Raw genomic sequence first — 18,059 nt, 5'->3', positions numbered from 1 at the left:
TTCCACATGAGCGGCGGAGGCTAATCTGGTGAACCAGGTTGGTTTCCCCACTTCTACACATGAAGCCAGCTGAGTGACCTTGGGCTAGTCACAGCACTCTTACAACTCTTTCCGCCCCACCTACCTCACAGGGTAGCTGTTGTGGGGAGGGGAAGGGAAGGTGATTGTAAGCCAGTTTGATTCTTCCTTAAGTGGTAGAGCAAGTTGGCATATAAAAACCAACTCTTCTCCTCCTTCTCCTCCTCCTCTACCTTAAGGAGTCTCAAAGCGGATGACAATCACCTTCCCTTCCCCACAACAGGCACCTTGTGAGGTAGGTGGGGCTGAGAGAATCCTGAGAGAACTGTGACTGGCCCAAGGTCACCCAGCAGGCTTTATGTGGATGAGCGGGGAATCAAACCCGGTTCTCCAGATTAGAGTCCGCCGCTCTTAACCACTATACCACGCTGGCTCTCAAATTAAAAATAACTATTATTTACCCAGAAGGAAGCTATTAAAATCCATTAGACCGTGGTTAGGATTTTTTTTGGGGGGGTAGAATTTGAGTCCTAGAAAACTTTGTTCCTCTATGCACAAGTTTTTAAGAAATGCTGCAGAACTGGTGAAGTTTCACTTTACAAAAGCGGGTGAGATGAGAAGAAGCGACTTATGTTCAGTACAACAGTGTATGTCTTGCAAGCCTTCTGGTGAGGTACAGCATAAAGGCACTATATGTTATCCTTAAGTGAAATTGGACAGGGCTCCTGACATGCCATCATCTCTTCCACTAAAGCTCTTCTCAAGTGCGATGGAATGTGCTGAACAAGCTTTTATTGATGTCGCAAAATTTGAAATATTTGTTCCTCAGGGCACCTCCTCTTCCCAGGGCGCATGCACAAGATTAATAGTGGATGTTTCCCTTTTCAACTAGGTCGTCTGGATGATAACTTTGTGATTAAGTTCATGAAGGAAATGCTAATGTCCATGCCATGTAAGAACCAAGGGTACGTTTTGGATGGGTTTCCGAAGACCTACGACCAGGCAAAGGATCTTTTTAACTGTAAGTGTTAATGCTCTGCTGCATTGCTTATGAATATGCAGTAGAGAAAAATCTGCGTGGCCATTACATCATTTCCTGAATCCACTTAAGCCGTGGATTCAGTCTACTCACAGGGTGCAAATCCCAGTTTTTACTGAATTCTGTGATCATTGCTTTCATCTACATTTTTTTGCTGATTTGGCTGAGATTTCCAGGGGGAATTTGCTAGGAGAGGGAAAAGAAAGGCGCATTTATCCCCTTCCTTGTGCCGCTCCCTGAAAAAGTTTCCACTCTAGAATGTTCCTTCCCCCCCCCCACCCATACACCCACTGGGGAGAAGATACAGATACCCACATTTTTGTTCCCTTCCAGTGGTAAAGGCAATTTCCAGCAGGGGAAAAAAGATAGAAAGGAAGAGATGGAGAAATGATCACAAGCTACAGGTTACTTTTGAGTTCCATCCTTAGTACAACATTAATACTCCTTTTAATATTTCTGTTAAGAAAATACTTTGGGTATACTACCAGAATGTGGTAGAGCATCTGCTTTGCATGCAGAAGGTTCCAGGTTCAATCCCCAGCATCTCCCGTTAAAGGGACTAGGCAAGTAGGTGATGTGAAAGACCTCAGTCTGAAACCCTGGAGAGCCACTGCCGGTTTGACTAGACAATGCTGACTTTGATGGACCAAGGGTCTGATTCAGAATAAGGCAGCTTCATGTGACCACGTGTTCATCAATCCTCATTGATATTGTTGGAAAGAAAAAAAAAGTCTCTAACCTATTCAGACATCACACTTGCAATCAACTACATAAGGTTGCTAAACCACATTAATGTTAAATCATCGGAAAGATTAATGCATCTTCTTGAAATCTATCATTCCAAAATATTCTAAAACCCGGTACGTATTTTCCTTTACACCTCTTTTTCTGGCTTATATGGATAGTTTTGGTCATTATAGCTAAGTTTAGAAAATCTATTCTAGAAAATATGTCTGAAATAGGAGGCATCAGACTTATTTTTCCAATCAAGCTATTCCTGTCAGGGGAACAGAATGCTCTTGCTTCCCCCCCTCCCCCCCCACACCTATAGCCCATTGAACTCCCTAAAATTCTGCTCCTGGGGGAGAGGAGACCCTTAGGAAGAACTTGAAAGACAAATAATTTAACGAAAGTGCTATTGTAGTGCTATCTCGTGTTCTGTAATAGCAAAGGGCAGCTTGCCCATCTCCCTTTCATGGGGGTCTTTTAGCCACTGAATTCCCCCCACACACACACACACCTGTTGTTACAGCTTTTTAGACATATGAAATGTCATTTCCACTAAAAATAAAAGTTTAGGAGATGGGGGGCACCCATGACTCCACATGCTCCTTCACCCTATCTCCTCACCCCACTTGTGTGTAAATTCCCCCCACAAAATACACACACATTTCATTTTTTGTGCCCCCCACGGTGCAGCCTTATGTCTCTGCCAGCATTTTTGCTAATCATATATAGCGAAAACCATAGATTTCCAAACCCACTTCTCAGATCTGCTTTGGGGTGAACTATGGGTAGTGAAAATGCCAGTGCAGACATGGCCTTGCTGTGTTAAAGAGAGGGAAAACCTGGTGTGCAAAAGGGGTGAGAGAAGAGGCCAGTTGGCGACCCTGTATGGTTTTCGAGGGAAGAGACAGGCAAGAGGTGGTTTGCCATTGCCTGCCTCTGCATAGAGATCCTGGACTTCCTTGGTGGTCTGCCATCCAAGCACTAACCAGGTCTGACCCCGCTTAGCTTCGGAGATCTGATGAGATCAACCTTGCCTGGGCCACCCAGGCCCATGTGATTCTACTAGCTTTTGGATCATGGGGATGGGGCAACTATGAGTTGAATCCAGCCAACACTTTCACTCATTCTTATCCCAGTTCTCATCCTTACTACAGCCCCTGTCCCACATGGCTTTTTGTCTGTATTGGTCTGGTCATGAGATCTTCAGCGTAGCCTTTTTGGGTAGTCAAAGGGGACCTCACGTCCCTTTTTCAGCAGCTGGTTGGATCCAACGTTTAATGTCGACATTGGGCCCAAATGGTGCCAGTTGAGACCAAACCTGATTTGTAAGCTTTAGTACCTTAGTTGGCATTGGGGGCGGGGGACATGCTAATTACTTTTTTTTTTCATTTAAGTTGAAGATGAAGAAGAAGAGGATGATATGAGAGGGAAGTTGCATCACTATGACAAAATAATAATTCCTGGTAAGTTGGCTGTATTTTCCGCCAAATTTTATATATCACAGTTGCATGTGTTTAAACCTGGATTTATCTTTTTCAGGTGGAAAGGGGTGGCAGTTCCACTTTTAAAAGCAAAAGGGGAGGAGTTTACCTATGCACGCCTGAAAGCCAGCTTAGTGTAGTGGTTAAGGGGCAGATTCTCATCTGGAGAACCAGGTTTGATTCCCCGCTCCTCCACGTGAGCAGCGGATTCTCATCTGGAGAAGCAGGTTTGAGTCCCCACTCATAAAGCCTGCTGGGTGATTTTGGGCCAGCCACAGTTCTCTTCGAACTCTCTCAGCCCCATCTACCTCACAAGGTGCCTGTTGTGGGGCTGGGAAGGAAAGGCGGTTGTAAGCCGCATTGAGACTCCTTACGGTAGAGAGAAAGCGGGGTATAAAAACCACCTCTTCTTCCCCCTCGACACTTTTCTTTCAGCCAGCTTGCGTAAAAAGGCATGGGAATTGGTCCATATGGAGGTTTAAATGTAGTCAGAGGGAAGAGATCCACACTCACCCACATGCTTCTTGTAAAATCTGCACCCATACCTCTCCTCATGCTTAGATGTGACAGTTCATTGTTAAAACCCACAAAACTGCTGCTGCCCACTCGCCTTAAAAGAGGCAAGTGATTGTCACTGTTAAGGAGGCCCAGATGCCACACTCAAATGTTCGTTGTTCCTCCACTGCATATCAGAGGTCTTAGGAAAACACCAGATCTTACAGAGAAATTTTGCGAAAACGTACAAGTGTAATCTGACAGCCTTTTTGGAGAAGAGGAGTTGGTTTTGATATGCCAACTTTCCCTACCTTTTAAGGAGAATCAAACCATCTTATAATCTCCTTCCCTTCCTCTCCCAACAGATACCTTGGGAGGTAGGTGGGGCTGAGAGAGTTCAGAGAGAACTGTGACTAGCCCAAGGTCACCCAGCTGGCTTCATGTGGAGGAGTGGGGAAACCAACTCGGTTCACCAGATTAGAGTCTGCCGCTCATGTGGAGGAGTGGGGAAACAAACCCGGTTCTCCAGATTAGAATCCATCGCTCCTAGCCACCGCTCTTCACCATTACACCACGCTGGCTTTTTGATCAAGTTACTCTGGCACTTATCCGTGTTGATCTCCAAAATGCTAAGAAACATAACTTGAAACCCAACTGGGACCCAAATTTCACAGAAGAACATGGTGACCACCTTCAGTATTAAAGTATAATAAATCAATGGTATATTTCAAAAGACCAGATTATGTCCATTTTTGAAATGTATTGTTGTTAAATTTTTAATTGCTTTTCTGCTGACAATGCTCAAAGTAGGTAATTAAAAAAATAATAATCATGGTCAACTTCACATATTATCACTTTGTAGACATGAATCTAGTTGTGCAATCCTAAAAACATTTTTCCTGGGAGTAAGGATTGCTCAGTAAGGCTCTGAAAGATGCTTTAAGCATCCACCTAATAATGCGAATGGGGCATGCAGCAAACAAATGTACAGGTTCGGCTGCAGCTTTTTTGAATATACATTTAGCTCTGCCTAACAGATTGGATCCAGACTAAATTTTCCAACGGAGGTGTGGAGGTTTGCCCCGGCCCTACAAAGGCACTAGACTCCTTCTTTGCCAAGAATTTAGAAGTTTTCAGGCACCTCAAAGTCACTGCTTGGAACACGACCTACTTCCTTCCTCTCCCCAGTTAACCCTTTCTTTGGTCACCACCACCACCCACTAAATGGGTAGAGTATAACTGGCTGGAGGAATGGGACTCCAGCCCTCTGTGCCTCCAGAGCCTCATGATGGTTCTGCCTCCTTACTTCATTCACTGCATTACAGCATTCACCACTTTGCTTAGCCAAGCTCCAGTGGGAGCAAGCAGATGCCCCTTAACTCCTTCAGTAGGGTTGGAAGGTCCCTCTTTGCCACCGGCGGCAGGTTTTTGGGGCGGATCCTGAGGAGGGCATGGTTTGGGTAAGGGGACTTCAATGCCATAGAGTCCAATTGCCAAAGCTGCCATCTTCTCCAGTTGAACTGATCTCTTTTGGCTGGAGATCAGTAGTAATAGCAGATCTCCAGCTAGTACCTGGAGGTTGGCAACCGTATCCTTCAGGGATGAAGGAGCCCACTGGCTCCCCAACCCTAACTTCACCTTTGGTAAAGTGGTAGAGTAGGACGTGGTTTCGGCGGGGTACATAAACTCTCCAAACGTTTTTCTTTCCCACAGACCAGATCGTTTTCTTGAATGCCTCCGATGACTTCCTCAAGAACCGAATAATGAATCTTCCCGAAACAGTTGTTGCCGGAACCCATTATGCTCAGGACCGGTACTTGAGAGCCCTGAGCCTTTTCCGAGAGATAAACGCTGAAGATGAATCTGTCCTCAACTATTTTGATGAAATTGAAATACACCCACAGCATATTGGTATGGGGGAAAGTACAGCTAATCCCCCTTGTTCCCCCCCCCTCACACACAGAGCTAATACAATGGAATTAACCTTTGGTGCACAGTCAGGTTAATATCATTCCAATAACCGATCTTCATCAAGCCAGACTACTTTTATTGATTTCTGGTATTGCTATACACTGTATGGTTATTTTAAAGATCAACCTGCAGACAAACCGACAGAGGACAGAGAATGAGAAATGTCTTTCTCAGTTTAATCAGGTTCGATCCGCTTCAAACTGAAATTCATTATTTTTCATTGCAAGAATAGGATTTCGAGTAGTTCCCCCCACGCCGTTTCCCCAACCAGTTTTCTGCTTGGACAGCTAAGAGGGCGCCAAAGACCATGTAAGCATCAAAAAGGAAATGGCAGAATTTGCCAAGTACTCCAATCGATAGGCAACAGTGCCAGCTAATAATAATTAACAGGATATCTGACTAACAGCCTTGAGGAACTTTTAAAATAAGGCTGCAGCTGACCAGGCTGAACAAATGATGTCTCTCCTAGCCAGGGAGAGAGGCCATGGTTTTGTTCTTCCATTTGGAAGCTCTTGTTTCTGTCCAGTAAATGGCTGCAAATCTCTGCTCTGTTTCATAAAGTGAGGGTAAACAGGCCTTGAGTAAAGTAGCTCAGAGTGTTTAAAAATTAAGAGCGTGGTAGATAAATGCCTTGAAGTAAATAATAAAAATGAACGTAATTGCATTGTGTGAGCAGGGTTTACTGTCATAACATAGATGTCTAGATCGGGGTTTTTTGAACTTTGTTGACCCTTTGGGGCAAATGAGAAAGGATAAGGCAGACCATCTCAAAATGGGAGGCTGGACAGAAATAATGTCACGGGGGAGCAATCACAAAACGTTGTAAAGTTCTAAGCCAACTATCCTGCTGTGATAAGAGGCAGCTGTTTCTGAGTGGGTGCTCCCTGTAGACCAAAGGTGATGCCTCCTGTGGTCTTCTAAAGCATCTTCTGCTTCAGTGAGGTGGAGGAAAGCCAGGACTAGCCTTTGTTTTAGGGAAGGGACGCTTTGAGGAAGTGGGAAGTGGGTATTAGGAAATACATCATGGTGCCCACAGGCGCCACATTGGAAATCACTGGTGTAGATCCATGATTAAACAGTTGTGTAAAAGCAGCAATAATTCCATAGATGTCGTACTCTCTCCTATGGCAGTTTCCAGTGACTGCTGTTATGGTGGATAGATAGGAACCATGAAATTTGGTGCTTGCTTTGTGCCTTTTGGCATTTAAACTACCTCAGGAGGCTGAAGGGGGACAGGATTGCTCTCTTTGCGGATTTTTGCATGGTAATTAGCAGCGCGTTCCAGGCTGAATTGCCCTGCATTTTTTTTAATTTTGCACCCTGAACCATCATTCCAGAAGTGACTGCGAAGCCGGTGCATACCTGCTTCGCATTACAAAAGAGCCCATTTAACGTGACCTTTGGTGTTTGCCCGAAGAATCCTCCTCAAGGAACAATGCAAAACAACAGAGGTGCATTAGCTATGCATATGCTAATTGCTATGCAAACAGGAACAAAGGAGCAGGCGAGTGGGGGGAGTGGAACTTATCCTTTTGCGTCAGGACCGTGAAAAGGCATTTGTAAAGTCGCATTTTTAAAAAGAGCTTTGAGTGAGCATCAAAATTGACCATGCAAAAATGGCCTTTAAGTATTTGAAGGGCTGTCACTTAGAGGAGGGCAGGGAGCAGAGGATAAGCCTTGCAATAATGGGTTTAAATTGCGGGCGGAGAGGTACCGGCTGGATATTAGGAAAAAAAGTTTTCACAGTAAGAGTTGTTTGACAGTAGAATCAGCTACCTAGGGAGGTAGTGAGCTCCCTCTCACTGACAGTCTTTAAGCACAGGCTGGACAATCACTTGTCAGGGATGCTCTAGGCCAGTGGTTGGCAAACCGCGGCTCCCGAGCTGCATGCGGCTCTTTGGCCCATTGAGTGCGGCTCCCCGCCTCCCCACCCCCCCGTCCGTCGGCTGATGCGGCTCCTCCGCATCCCCGCGCCCAGCCAGGCAGAGGCGCCGCGCTCCCACTGGGCTCCAGCGCACCCCAGGTGGGAGGAGACAGCAGGAGAGCGGGAGGCGGCGCCCCCCTCCCCCGGCCTCCCCTCCTCTCTCTCTCTCTCTCTGGTGGGGAGGGATCAGAGGCGGCGGGGAGAGGCAGTGGCCGGCCACCCAGGCTGCTGCTGCAAGTGGGGGGAGAGGCAGGCTCCACCTCGCGCTGGGCCGTCTCGAGGCTGGCGGGGCACCACCTGCCCAGCTGTTAGGCGGGGTGCGCCGGGCTGTTTCCCCGCCCCGCCTCCTGCTTCCCCGGCTGCCCGCGCCTCTTTCCCGGCCGGCTGTTCCGCTGGGAGCCCACCCCCTCCCTCAGCTCTCCTCGTTGTCTGTGAGGGGTGGAAGAGTAGGCGGAGTCGTCGGTTTGTCGTCCCGCGTAAACCGGTAAGTCTGCCGACTCGGGACAAAATCCTCATCCCTGGCTGAGTGTGGGTGGACGTTTGGCTGACCGGGGGTGGGGAGAGATAGTGGAGCCGGCTTCTTGGGAGGGGCAGTAGCTCGGAGGTCGGCGCGGACAGGCGAGACCTTCGCCCTGCCAGTGAATGGGAGGTTTTGCCTTGGATTTGCCACTCAGATGCACATTTCCCCATCCAGATTCTCAAAACTCTGCATGGGGGGTTATTGGCCATTTATGAATGGGAGGTTTTGCCTTGGATTTGCCACTCAGATGCACAACTCAACAATAAGCCCCCCTGCAGAGTTTTGAGAATGCAGATGGGGAAAATGTACAGTGGTTCTTGTAGGTTATCCGGGCTGTGTAACCGTGGTCTTGGAATTTTCTTTCCTGATGTTTCGCCAGCAGCTGTGGCAGGCATCTTTAGAGGAGTCCTTCAGTGTTACTCCTCTGAAGATGCCTGCCACAGCTGCTGGTGAAACGTCAGGAAAGAAAATTCCAAGACCACGGTTACACAGCCCGGATAACCTACAAGAACCAATGAACTCTGACCGTGAAAGCCTTCGACAATAAAATGTACAGTGTTTGTCAGTCATTGTCATGATTTAATTTTATGGATACCTTACTTACTTTTTTCCCTCCTCAGAGGCCATGTCTACCCATTGGCTTTCTTGTCGGTAGACCTGGACTCCGAGGAGGGGAAAAAGTCCCCCTTCAGAGGCCAGGTCCACCAATTGGCTTCTATGGGCCTCCGGAGGCCAGGTCTACTGCCAAGAAAGCCAATGGGTAGACCTGTCCTCCCAATGGGACTCAGCCGGAGGCCAGGTCTACCAATAGGCTTTTATGGCGGTAGACCAGGCCTCCAGACGAGGACTCCAGACGGGGAGGGGGAAATGGCAGGGACTCACAATTTTTATCAATAAAAAAGATCACTATTAAGTATGATATCAAGTTTTATTCAGTGTACCTATAGTTTAATTAAGACTTAAAACTTTAATTAAAGGGGTGTTGGACTAGATGGCCTGTGCGGCCCCTTCCAACTCTATGATTCTATCTTAATTCCACATTCAGCAGTGTTCCTCGCCACTGCATCACAAGATACTAGGTTGTATACGAAGTGTGCAGGCGTGAGTAGAAGGCACTTGAGTAGAAGGGGAGGGGCTCATATTTTCCATTTTCCCCTCAGGTTTCAGCCATTCTCACTTACTTCATCTTCCCACACTGCTCCTGAGGGTTCCTGGGGAGGGACGGGATATAAATCAAATAAATAAGAGGAGCTTCAAGAGAGTGGCATGGGGAGTGGGCTACATGAGTAGACCTCTGCTTACAGTACTTTGGATCCAACCAATTGTCAAGGGTACTGTTAAATAAAAATATATGGTCCTTTCTCATATGCCTGCAACATTTGAAAGAATATTCAGTAGCTCGTGTTAATGAAGAAATTATACATCTACTTTGACCGTGATAATCTTCAGTGAACTGTTTTAATTAGGTGACTCTGTGCCAGGCTTCTGCAACACGTTGCGTTCCTGGTATAAGGGACTTCACTCCAGACAATGCAGCGAGTTAAAAGTTTTATTCAGAAAGTCAGCGAGTTCAGCAAGTCATAGAAACTTAAGGCTAGAATACAGACATGGGGAAATATCGGTACATATATAGGGTAAATACAGTGGGGTTGATTAGGTTTTAGAAACAAAGAAACAATACAGAAGTTAACTACCGGTAAAGACTTAAGCCAACTCATACAGGAAATAAACACGTGCGTTAACTGGCTGATCTTCCCAGGCTCCTGGCATTGTCTTGCGGGACCCGGTATCAGATCAGCGATTACTCGGGCGGGTCTCCATTGAGGTGCAGATCTTGGGCAGGAGACCGGGTGCAAACGGGGAGGAATGGAGTGCACAAAAACTCCATTTTGTCTGTGGGGGGAACCATCTTGTTTCTTATCCGGGGTCAGCAGAGAGCCTATCTGACATCCTGGGAGGAAAAAACCCCAAGGTATTTCTGTAATATTACTATGAAAATACTGGCCCCTCTTGTCAAGACAATATGTAATAACCCCCAAGAACCAAGGTATTGATTAATGAGAGGGCTGTGAATTAATTGCGTTGTCTGTGGTATAACTAACCAGGATCCTTTATTTCTGGTCTCCTTGCTTGAAAGATGTATCAAAGTTTGAGGATTTGGAAAACAGACTTATAACGAAGGAAATAATCAAGGACGTTGGAGAGCCTCGAAATTACGGTTTGACAGATGAAGAAAAGGAAGAACTTGAACGGAAACAAGCTGAAGAACGTCTGGCCAGAGAGGCTCAAGAAAAAGCCGATCTGGAGCACAAAGAAGCCGAGGAAAGGGCTCTGAAACTGACAAACTGGGAAGAGTGGGTAAGTGATCCCCCAATTCTAACATAGGTAGAAGTCAAAACCTTTGTTTTCTTCATCTCTCCTGCAAAGAGGGATATACCCATTGCAGGTGAGAAGGAGCAGAAAAAGAAAGGAAGTGAATTCTTCACATGAATCGCTGCTGCTGCCCCCTGAGGACAGAGGTGAGTACTGCATCAATGAAAAAGTTTTGTAACTTCCTTTGTAACAAAGTACCTTCTAGCCTTCCATTTGGTAATGCTAATATTGTGGCCTTTTATGCCTCGGTCTTACATGTATTTTTGAAACTCCCATTGATGTAATGGGGTTGTTTCCCAAGTCTTTAAAAGATACTTAGGGATGTTTGGAAATGATGGCTAAGTAACACATTTGAACTTATTTTATTTATTGGTTCTTGTAGGTTATCCGGGCTGTGTAACCGTGGTCTTGGAATTTTCTTTCCTGACGTGTCGCCAGCAGCTGTGGCAGGCATCTTCAGAGTAGTAACACTGAAGGACAGTGTCTCTCAGTTTCAAGTGTGTAGGAAGAGTCAGAGAGGGGTTGGGTTTGAGCTGAGTACTGTCCTGCAGGCGTAATGTGCTAATCATTGTCCTGTAAGTATCAAGATAATGTACTAATGAGAGTGTGGTATGTTAATATGGAACCATTGTATCCTGAAGGGATCTGTTAATGTGTGTAATCCAAAGCTAATCTGCATGGCTATTGTTGAATGTTGTCTTTGTTAGTCTGGAGGTTTTTTAGAACAGGAAGCCAAGCCTTATTCATTCTTAAACTCTCCTCTTTCCTGTTAAAGTTGTGCTGATGTTTATGAATTTCAATGGCTTCTCTGTGCAATCTGACAAAATAGTTGGTAGAATTGTCCAGTCTTTCAGTGTCTTGGAATAAGACCCTGTGTCCTGTTTGTGTCAGTCCATGTTCAGCCACTGCTGATTTCTCAGGTTGGCCAAGTCTGCAGTATCTTTCATGTTCTTTTATCCTTGTTTGTATGCTGCGTTTTGTGGTCCCGATGTAAACTTTTCCACAGCTGCAAGGTATACGATATACTCCTGCAGAGGTGAGGGGGTCTCTTTTGTCTTTTGCTGATCGTAGCATTTGTTGTATTTTCTTGGTGGGTTTAAACACTGTTTGTAGGTTATGTTTTTTCAAAAGTTTCTCCATCCTATCAATGACTCCTTTAATAAATGGCAAGAATACCTTTCCTATGGGAGACTGTTTTTCCTGAGTTTTCTGATTTTTGTTTGGTTTAATGGCCCTTCTGATTTCATTCTTGGAATAGCCGTTTGCTAGCAGTGCGTGATTTAAATGATTAGTTTCTTCCTTGAGAAACTGTGGTTCACAGATCCGTCTTGCACGGTCCATTAATGTTTTGATTATTCCTCTTTTTTGTCGGGGGTGGTGGTTGGAATTTTTGTGTAAGTAGCGATCTGTGTGAGTTGGTTTCCGGTAGACCTTGTGACCTAACTGAAAGTTTGTTTTACGGATGACAAGGGTATCAAGAACTTCTACCAACTATTTTGTCAGATTGCACAGAGAAGCCATTGAAATTCATAAACATCAGCACAACTTTAACAGAAAAGAAGAGAGTTTAAGAATGAATAAGGCTTGGCTTCCTGCCCTGAAAAACCTCCAGACTAACAAAGGCTACAGTCAACAATAGCCATGCAGATTAGCTTTGGATTTCACACATTGCCAGATCATTTCAGGATACAATGCTTCCATGTTAACATACCACACTCTCATTAGTACATTATCTTGATACTTACAGGACAATGATTAGCACATTACGCCTGCAGGACAGTACTCAGCTCAAACCCAACCCCTCTCTAACTCTTCCTACACACTTGACACTGAGAGACACTGTCCTTCAGTGTTACTACTCTGAAGATGCCTGCCACAGCTGCTGGCGAAACGTCAGGAAAGAAAATTCCAAGACCACGGTTACACAGCCCGGATAACCTACAAGAACCAATGAACTCTGACCGAAAAAGCCTTCGACATTATTTTATTTACTTCATTCATTGCTCACCTTCCCCCCCACAACAGGGACCCGAAGTGGTTAACGTTGTTCCCCTCTCCCCCATTTTATCCTGACAATGACCCTGTGAGGTAGGTTAGGCTGAGACTGCATGACTGGCCCAAAGTCACCCAGCAAGCTTCCATGGCAGAGTGAGGATTGGCACCAGGGTTGTTGAGATCCTAGTCTGACAGTCTCTAACCGTTATACACACTGGCTCTGTATCATATGAAGCTGCTTTATCCTGAGTCAGGCGGCTGGTCCATCTAGCTTAATACTGGCAGGAATTCTCTAGGGACTCAGGCGGAGAAGAGCTCTTCTCAGTTCCTGCTACCTGAAATGCTTTAACTGGAAATACCAGAGATAGCACCTTAAGAGCTTTTTGATGCAAAGTGTTTATTTAATTAGATTATTTATAGCCTTCTTTTCTGTATTATAAATCATCCTGACATACTTGAAGACTCATATGAAGCTTCTTTATACTGAATCGGGCCATTGGTCCAGTGATGTCCACTCAGATCGGCAGTGGCTGTTCAGGATCCCACGTATGGGTCTTTATCATCACTTCCTACCTGATCCTTTCAGCTGGCAATGCTATGGATTGAACCTGGGACCTTCTGCCAAGCAGATGCTTTACCACTGGGCCACAGGCCCTCACGTGAAATCAGTTTGCAAAGTTAAAACACCTTAAATGCAGTATAAGCCATAAAAACCTCAAATGAAAAAAGAAAGAAAAGAAAACAAACAAAAATAGAATAAAACTCAGGGATTACATAAAATCATATTCCAGGGTACCCCAAACTTTTTCAGTTTGGATGTTATCAAGACAAATGCGACAGTGGCTACATTAGTTGCTTGCAAACCAGCCCTAGGCAGTGTTCCATGTACATGCTGTAATCTTACTAAGCCATGGACTTTCCACTGTCTTGGGGCTCCTGTACAGATAGCATGCACGTATACAACATTCCAGGTTAACTGAGGGCAGATTATCACTCAGATGGAATCAGGTTGATAGGGGTGCAAGGCTACCCAAAACAGTTGGGTATGGAATTTTCTGCATAGGCACCTGGTTTACATGGAAATGCAAACATGCATATTGCTTTTTAAGCGGCCTTCAGACGTTTGTTGTTCCACTTGTATTTTCTGTTTGGCATATGCACAATGTGTTAGACACATGATGTTACATTTATGAATTTATTTTACCATCAAGTCGCAGCCGACTTATGGTGACCCCAAAGGGTTCTCAAGGCAAGAGATTTTCAGAGGTGGTTTGCCATTGCCTGCTTCTGCGTAGTGACCCTGGTATTCCTTGGTAGTCTCCCACCCAAATACTAATCAGGGCCGACCCTGCTTAGCTTTCAAGCTCTGACAAGATTAGGCTAGCCTGGGCTATCCAGGTTAGGGCATGTTACGTTCTAGCAGCATCTATTTGGATTTAAAGTCGATCTGAAGAGTTCAGAACCAGTTATTATTTTTTTAAAGTTTTTTTCCCCATTCTTTGGGAGAGGAACAATGGGACCACCTCTCTTTTGCAACCTGACCGTGGCCCCTCTTCTATCACAGTGATCCTAAGCAAATCTACTTAGAAGTAAAGTTGATGCTAGTCAGTTAGGCTTCAACCCGGGAACGTGTCCTTAAGAATTGCAACCTATGTAACGTTATTAGCTAGCATGAAAATGGAGCAGGTCTAAGGGCTTGTAAAAAGTCTGATGCTTCTGAAAAAAAAAAAAAAAAAAAACCCTTCATCTGTGCAATTATAAAAGAGATTCCAACTCAGCCATTCCAGAGTTATAGAAATTGAGAAAATGTATGAATGGAAACCAGAACAGGGAGACTGGTGTCAAGTATGTGCCCTACAAAAGGAATATCTGCCCTTATCTTATCAGCCAGATGAGATAACTGTTACCGCACTAGGTATTCCCAGCAATGTATCAAGAGTTTGGAAATGTTATAAAAAACATCGCTTTAAAAGGGTTTTGGGATGCCACGGCTAAAAAATGGTTGGAAGACGTCTTCACAGCTAAAGGGGCCAAACAAAGTGTGAACAGTATTTTTTATAACAGTTTCAAACTCTTAATACATCGGTGGGAATACATAGAAAGTGCGAACAGTATTTTTTATAACATTTTCAAACTCTTAATACATCGCTGGGAATACCTAGTGCGGTAACAACCAGCCTCCAGTACGTTTGTGTTCAACGCACACTTTGTAAACTCTGTATTTGTTTTCTTTCCCAGAATACCACAAAGAGAGAATTCAGTAAATGCCATTGAGTGAGAGACTGAATATATATGTAATATCCTTCCCCCCCCCCCACTATGTTTCCCTAGAATAAACGTTTAGAGGAAGTGAAGCGGCAGGAACAGGAGCTCCTGGAGGCTCAGTCCACCCCTTTGAGAAACTATTTGATGAAGCATGTCATGCCCACTCTGATGCAAGGCCTGAACGTGTGCTGCATGGTCAGGCCAGATGACCCCGTGGATTTTCTGGTAAGGGGGCACTGACATTTTCTCAGGATGTGTATGTTCCAGAGGGCAAGCGGGGTTAATCCTTGGCAGCCAAAAGGACCGACACCTTGAAGACTTACGGATATCGCAGCTTTGGGGTCAGGAAGCAATTTTCCTCCAGGCCAGATTGGCCAGGGATCCTGGAGGGTTTGTTTGTTTGTTTTGCCATCTTCTGGGCATAGAGTATGAGTCGCTGGTGTGTGGGGGAGAGGTAGTTGTGAATTTCCTGCATTGTGCAGGGGGTTGGACTAGATGTCCCTGGCGGTCCGTTCCAGCTCTATGATTCTATGTGACTTAAGACACAATTAGAAAAATTAGATTGGCCATGCAGTCCTTACACATTTCTGAGTTCATTGAAGTCAAACAACTGTAGTAGGGCATAATTCTGGTTCTTAACAAAATTACATCCTTAACAAAATTAAGGCAACCTAGGGGTTTCAAGGCAAGAGACTTTTGAGAAGTAGTTCGCCATTGCCTGCCTCTGTGTAGCAACCCTGTACTTCCTTGGTGGTCTCCCATCCAAATACTGACCAGGGCCAACCCTGCTTAGCTTCCAAGATCTGATGAGATCAGGCTAGCCTGGGCTTTAGAATGGGCTAACTTGGTTTAGGACTGTGCTGACAATTCACGGGGAGATTTATTCTCCAAGTTGCAAACAGCAGAAGGACTGGGATGGTATTACCAAGAGAAGTCAGAAATCCCATTATTCCAGGTCATCAGGGTGTGTTCTTAATTACATTACAGAACACACAGATGTAAATAAGGTCCAGTCAAAAGAGCATAGTGATCCAATCAGGGTGGGTGTGAACCACCCCATCTGTTCATGAATTAGCCCAAGTAGTTGAATCTGAATAGCGGTGAGCAGCACATTACATAGTGTAATTGTCTCACCTTTACAGGTTTCTTTACCCCATTCAGATTACTTCCACTTTATCAGTTCATTAGCAACTGGTTGGGTGTGGTCCACGCCTTCTCTAATTAGATCTTTTGCTCTTTCCATTCAGCAATGTAACATGCCCCTGCACTGGGAAACTTCTCTTTCCTTCTTCACCTTTCCGCTGGCTGTTTGCACTGTTTTATAGAAAATTCACTGCTAAGCTCCCGCTGGTTGCTGGGAGGGACATGGCAACCCTATCTCAGGGAAGTGTATGCCACAATAAATAAAGTTTTTACAGTGCCACTAGGCTCTTCTTGTTTCAGACAAGAGGGGAGTGGACATGTTCATGGAGGAGAGGGCTATTCATGGCTACTAGTAAAAATGGATACTCGTCATAATGCATACATATTCTGTCTAGGATCAGAGGAGCATACCTATTATATCAGGTGCTGTGGGACACAGGAAGGATAATGCTGCTGCAGCCATCTTGTTTGTGGGCTTCCTAGAGGCAGCTGGTGTGAACAGACTGCTTGACTTGATGGGCCTTGGTCTGATCTAGCATGGCTTTTCTTATGTTCTTATGACTACACTATATTCAACCAAGGATATATCCAGTAACTCCCTTATCCTAAGTGAGGATTCTTCCTGCAATGGAGAGAGCCTTACTCTGACTAAGCAACCCTGCTTCCTCCCGAGTAAGGCTCCTCACACTCAAAGGGGAGCTTTGGATCCAATCAGTTGTCTTCTTTTTGATTCACGCTTTGTGAATCCTACCTGTGCCATAGCAACATTGACCAAGCGTGTTATGGTGCCCCCAAGTCTACCTTAGCATACTTAGGAGCAAAGGACACCCCGCCACTTACCTACAAATGGCAGCCGCACAATTCTTATTCCTTTCAAGATGTAATAACTGGCTTTGGAGACTGATTTTGGTTGTGACGTTGTGAGAAATCAGCCTGTGCACCTGAAAGTGCTTGCAAAAGGCTAGTTGTGTGAGCCTGTCATATGAAAAATAAAAATCCCCCAGCAGTTTCCTGTCATGTCTCTTTCTGGCAAAGTGGGTTGTGACCTATAAAAGCTTCTATTGTGATCAATATTGTTCGCCTTTTAAGGTGCCGCTACATAATTATTTGATTTTGGGCACCCCAGTATGCCTCCTAAGATCCTCAGCCGACTTTCCTGTAAAACCCAGAAAGATTCAGCCTGCCCTCCTCTGTTCTGTGGCATATATGCTACCACCATGGCCTCCTCTTAAGAACATAAGAAAAGCCCTGCTGGATCAGACCAAGGCCCATCAAGTCAAGCAGTCTGTTCACACAGTGGCCAATCAGGTGCCTCCAAGAAGCCCACGAGCACACAACACTAAGCTAGCTCTCAAACCTCTTCACTGAATTTCACTGTGCATTTTTTTTCCCCAACAGGCAGAATATCTCTTCAAGAATAATCCTGAATTTGAATAAGAAATGCACCAACCCGTTGCATTATAAGCCGTAGTTACACCAAGATATATTTCCTTCTAAATTATTATTGTGAAATGGGGGTTTGATGCTGAAATAAAATATTTCATGATGGTCTCTATAGTTTGTTTCAGGCAAATTTCCTCTTCCTCAAAACGGTACAGTGATAATAGATCCAGAAAAGCTGGCAGGGACTCCTCTGAGTCAAAAGGGGTTCATACCTTTCAGCCTAATGTTGCCTTTCACGTTTCTCAAAATTTGAACGAGTACTTGGGACATGATGCAAGATTGGCTTTTCAAGGAATGAAAGTAAAACCACACGGAATCCCATGAGCATGTGCAAAGGAGCATTCAGATCAGGCTAAAATTAACAAGAAGGTGCTCAGGCAGTCAGTTAAACACATATGTGCACGTATCCTTCCATGCCATCTTAGGAGACCTCCCAGGCAATACAGGAGCAGGGCATTCCTTAGTTGGTTTTTTTTTTTAATGTATTGGGCTTTTTATGATCCCCATAGCTACTACTTTGATTTCACAGTAAGGATAAGAGAAATGTCTTATGAAGTGCTGTGCTTTTTCTCACTTCTCGCATATGGGGGGGAAAGCATAAACTCAGGTTTACCTTTAAAGCAGAAGACAACTGTTGTGCTTAGGGTTGCCAGGTCCCTCTTT

At 45.0% G+C, this 18,059-nt stretch overlaps 1 protein-coding gene across 1 annotated transcript in view; it reads left to right on the top strand.

The window, feature by feature from the left end:
- AK7 (adenylate kinase 7) overlaps positions 1-17,436 on the top strand; it is a 42,317-nt gene extending 24,881 nt beyond the window's left edge. The window contains exons 13-18 of the mRNA XM_056851830.1: positions 911-1,039; positions 3,181-3,249; positions 5,476-5,673; positions 10,315-10,535; positions 14,877-15,035; positions 17,352-17,436. Of these exons, the coding sequence (XP_056707808.1) occupies positions 911-1,039; positions 3,181-3,249; positions 5,476-5,673; positions 10,315-10,535; positions 14,877-15,035; positions 17,352-17,390 (815 nt within the window). The 3' untranslated portion in view covers positions 17,391-17,436. The remainder of the gene's footprint in view (positions 1-910; positions 1,040-3,180; positions 3,250-5,475; positions 5,674-10,314; positions 10,536-14,876; positions 15,036-17,351) is intronic.
- Positions 17,437-18,059: the final 623 nt, after the last annotated feature.

This window comes from Euleptes europaea, chromosome 6, assembly GCF_029931775.1.
Source record: "Euleptes europaea isolate rEulEur1 chromosome 6, rEulEur1.hap1, whole genome shotgun sequence".
Classification (NCBI taxonomy): domain Eukaryota; kingdom Metazoa; phylum Chordata; class Lepidosauria; order Squamata; family Sphaerodactylidae; genus Euleptes; species Euleptes europaea.
This window is presented reverse-complemented; position numbering and strand designations above follow the sequence as displayed.